The sequence below is a fragment of the Diorhabda carinulata genome, chromosome 2 (assembly GCF_026250575.1).
Source record: "Diorhabda carinulata isolate Delta chromosome 2, icDioCari1.1, whole genome shotgun sequence".
Taxonomy (NCBI): Eukaryota; Metazoa; Arthropoda; class Insecta; order Coleoptera; family Chrysomelidae; genus Diorhabda; species Diorhabda carinulata.
In genome coordinates, this window is record NC_079461.1 from 15680002 (window position 1) to 15685052 (window position 5051).

General features: G+C 34.1%; 1 protein-coding gene across 1 annotated transcript; it reads right to left on the reverse strand.

The window, feature by feature from the left end:
* Nucleotides 1–268: 268 nt before the first annotated feature.
* LOC130903793 (uncharacterized) lies at nucleotides 269–1573 on the reverse strand. Its single transcript, XM_057816122.1, has one exon. The coding sequence runs from the start codon at nucleotides 1571–1573 to the stop codon at nucleotides 269–271; it is 1305 nt and encodes a 434-aa protein (XP_057672105.1).
* Between the last annotated feature and the right edge of the window lie 3478 nt (nucleotides 1574–5051).

The window sequence follows — 5051 nt, forward strand, 5'->3', positions numbered from 1 at the left end:
CCTCAAAATTATTATGAAAAGAAACAATTTTCACATTGCACTTTAACTTAATATTTGAAACCAATTGATTAACTCCTGCCATAGATATATTCACATCAATAGATTCTAAACCCGAGGTCTTAAACATTTTTTGCGAGATTAAATTGGACTGGGACCCACTATCCAAGAGAACCCTACATGTTTGATATTTACCATTAATGTCCATTGCTTGCACTAAAGCTGCTGACAATAAAACATATGTTATATTATTTAAATTACAATACGAAGACTAAACATTAGAAGTTGTAGGCACAGAATCCTTCGGTTCATCTAATGAAGTTTCCTCCTTTGACTTCACCAAACCAGACTCACTTATTGCAGAGCCAACACTGCCATTTGAGCTGCCCAAGAGGATACTATTATTTTTATTTTTATCATAGTGTAAAAGAACATTATGTTTAGACCCACATTTTTTACACCCTCTCTGGGAACAATCTTTACTCATATGCCCAGGTCTTAGACAATTTAAACCAACCTTAAGGTGTAAAGCCTTTTGAAACCTAGCATAAGTGTTTAATTCGAAAAATGACTTACAATTTTGAATAAAATGATCAGCATTACAAAAGGCGCATTTTTGATTAACAGAAACGTAGGATTTTAGCTTTGCCCTATATAAACATTTTTCTTTAATGATACTTACAGAGTTATTCATCCCTAAGCCTTCCAATGAATCGACTTTACCTTTTAGGAAACTTTTAAACTCGTCAAGGGTAGGTAATGCAGCTTTATTTTTTCTTTCCTCCCACTCTCTTTTTGTATGCAAATCAAGTTTTGAACATGCTAAAAATATAACCATTATATCCCAGTATTCTGTATTCACCCCCAATGAGTTAAGCGATCTAAGATTTTTAACTAAAATATCCAACATTTTCCGAAGATCAACAGCATTTTCCTTTCGTATTTCTGGCAAATTGACCAAACATTCTAAGTTATTATTAACCAACAAAGAAGTATTCTTAAACCTTTCTAATAGTAGGTTCCAAGCAACACCATACCCACTATCAGAAAATTCGAGTGTTCCAATAAACTGTTTTGCGTCTCCGTCCAATGCGCCCCGAAGAAAATGAAATTTTTCTATATTATCCAATCTTTCATTTTTGTGAACCAAAAAAGAAAAGGTATCCCTGAACTCCAGCCAATTTTCAGATTTTCCAGAAAAGGTAGGAATGGGAAGTTTTGGCAATGATTTTAGAGCCACATGTTCAGTTTTACTACGATGGGAACTTGAACCTGAAGAAGTCGATCTTAAAAATTCTTCTCCATTATCTAGCTCATAGAAATTGTGTTTTGTCAGTAAATTACGCGTTGAAAACCTATAAAAATTATCCTCAAAATTCTGACGTTCTGTAAACTGATTTCCCAACTCATCCTCATCCGCCAAAAATTCTATCTTATTCTGAATCGCATCAAATGCCGGAAACAATTCGGCCATTTTTTCTAAGCGCATATCTAATTCCACACAAAAAGCCCTATCAACACCATTCGTTAACGTTTCCAAGGAAGCATTCAACTTGTCAAAATAAGTTTTGAACATTGTTAACTTAGACTTCAAACTACCACGCTTTTTTACCAAAAATTTGAACTCTTCACCCATTTTGCTTACGTTAGCAGAGAAAAAAATCGAGGTTTAAAGGGAAAAATATTGAAAGGAAATACTCACAATCTCCAAGAACTTTTTCTTTGTGTTTTTGTACTTTACCGGTCCGCTCAAATCCAATATCTAAGCAGCACAGCAATCCCAGGAATTTTTAGCATCCAAAACCAAATTGTTCTTATCACTAATGCTCTAACACCATTCTTGTGAACCAAAACCAATAGCCTGCTGCAATAATCCCAATAACTACGCGGGCAATGTATATTTGCACAAAGCACAACCAAAACCAATATCCAATAGTTAATAGCCACGAAGATTACACCAAAGCCCACTGGATTCTTAAATATCCGGCTTGTAGGACCATTTTTATGTACGTAATTCCTGATTACCTGATTCATTTGTAATGGCAAATAAAACACTAAACTTTCTTCTTATTCACCTTTACTACTTCATTAAACTATAGTTATTAAACTAAAAGATAGTAGCGCGATAAGAATCACACTACCAAGGCCAAAAAGCAAGTGTTACATTTCTTTTTCTATCTATCTTTCGGCCCAGCGTTAGCCGACGGGAGACAAGCGAAAAAAAAATCTAAAAAAAGAAACCACAATACAGCTTGTTGCCACGGTATAATAATAATAACAGTTGCGTGTGAAGAAAAATTTTACAGATTCAACAACGTCTATGGAGGTGTTATTTAATAAAAAGGCAGCAAATTATTCTTATATGATAAAACTTCAGTCTTAGAAACGTTGAGACAGGGAAGATTAGAATCGCACCATGATTTAATGGTGATTTCGCTTGAGATATGGTATTATAAAGTGAGATCAGGGTTGCTCTAGTGTTGTCTAGACATATTTTACCACTGATGTCTAGATAGACGATATTATGGTTGACACAATCGAAAGCATTAGAAAAATCACAAAAAGTTGTTGCAGTGGAATGATGACTGCTTAGGCTAGAGTAGACATTATTTAGGAGGGAGAGTATAGCGTCATTTGTGCATTTGTTACTTAAAAACCCTAATTGATACTAGGAAGTAATTTATATTTGAACAGAAATGATAAAAGCCACTTTTTGACCAATATTTCTATGATCTTAGATAATGTGGGAAAAAGTGCAATTGGGCGATAATTCGATGCTTGATTTTTATTTCCTCCTTTATAATTATAGCCATCTTAAGACAATTGGGGAAAGTACCATTTAAATGAAACGTTAATTAAAGTGGTAAGGTGATTTAATGTGCAATCGGGCAGATTCGAATATTTTTAATGTATGTCCATAAGTTAAAGATAAGTAATTATATTTGATGTCATTAACTGTACCGCTGAAACTATGGGCATAAAGAAGGAACTGTGTAAGTTAGCATTAACATCAGGGAGATATGAAAGCGTATCATGAGAAGGAGCCTTATTTCTTAGATCATTCACAATGGACCATATGTTTCACGTAATTTTTGAAGAAGACACTATCCAAGATAAACATCGCATGTTTTTTGCAGATAAACGCAAAATTTTAGTGGACCAGGGTTTATTTTGCTCATGTTAAATACGCATAAGGGAAAAGAATTGGATGCTAGACTAGTTACTGTTTTTATGAATCTAGAAAATTCCACATAACCCAGTCATTTGTATGACAACGGTGATTGAAGTTTTGAAAATTTTTTTCCGAAAAGATACGGCATAATTTGCGAGAAACATTTTCAGTATTGGATTTTACCAAAAATTTTGAAAGCATTGCTTCATGATCAGAGAGCTAGATTAAAAACAGTACAGTCAATGCATTCTGAATCATACGATGACACGACATAATCTATAGGTGCCGTTATATACCAAAAGAAACAAAAATTGACTGAAGATATTTTTGACCAGCACACACATTGGAATAATCAATATTGAGATCGCCACATGGAATTGGTATGCTTTTTTGAGGTAAAGACTCCAGTCCAGTAAGGTCAGTAGTTTGTGACAGAAAATATGCACGGCAGCGTCAAGTGTTCTGTAAATACAAACAATATAGAGGTCATAAGTCTTGCGGTGAACGATAAAAAATTTGAATACTTTCTCAGATATTAAATCATTGAACTGTGTTATTTTGGAAAAGTCGTTGTTTGTGGATATAATCATATTACCTCCATGAGATGAATTGTTCTATTGAATCTGGCTACTGTGGTATAGTTTTTGACAAGAACAGGCTCATTATTATTTTACAAAAGTTCTGTGATGACAACATTTTCTGGAAAATTAAGCTCCTCTAGTGAAAGATACAGTTTATCTGTTTTGTGTCTTGGGGATTGATTATTAATAAGAAACAGGCTGAGCATGCTATCGTTTAGTCTTTCAGAAGGTGCTTCTTTGATCGCGTCATTTTAACTAAACATTTTCACATTTACCTGGAGAGCTACTGGAATAATATTAGGTATGGCTTTCCCCAATTTTAATGTAGAATTGTCTCCGTTGAAAAAAAGACCTGAAGGCGGAAAGATCTGCTTCAACTTCGGCTGAACCAATACTATACGAGTGGTGAAAGAGATAATATAACTCGCGTAAGGAATCCACGTCGCTAGGGAGTCCATCTGATACTAACGTTAGGTTGATTCTGGTATACGCGTGCCCTTCGAAGCAAACGCTGAAAGGTTGGTCGTGGAGATAATCGAGGAATAGGCTAAGTGTTTTAAATATTGTGGGATTCCTTAGCCTTGCCAATACTTAGCGTTCATATGTTGCATCCGAATCTCGCGATAGTCGCACTATAGGTGGAGTCATCGGATCCATATGTAAGAAATCATCTCTTTTCGCATTTTATTTTTATAATTATATCACTTTCTAGCTCCTGGGACTTACAAGCAGCTATAGCATTTCTGTCAGAGCCTATTTTAATAGTTTTGACTTCCTTAAATAAGTTTCTTTCAGTAAAGATAGATTCTTTTCTCACATTGTCCACTCCAATATATTCACTGGCAGACGCAGTTCTTGGATCTCGCAGCGTCATTAGTTCCTAATTTTTCTTTCAGGTAGCTCGCAATCTGATATTTATATTGTCTTTTTTTACTTTTTGTGATATATTGCTAACATGTGTCTTATTCTTGGCAGCAGACTTTTCCTGCATGAGTGTCATTTGTTTTTGTATATTTTCACTTAAAATTGAAATTTTATTAATTGTGCCCGCCTCCGCTACGGTATTCATGTAATTTAGGTAAATCTGTAACACTTCAAAATAAGTTTGATGTGGCTTTGTATAGTTTGAATTTTATAAATTGATCGACATGGAGATTTTTTGAATTGAAACTTTGTATATATATTGGAAAATAAAGTTGAAAACAACAATAATAAATTTGCTTTTAAATCTGTATCTATGTATGTTCCGTAAAACTAATAACCTTTTCATTATATTCCATTTTTATTCTAAAGTAATCAAA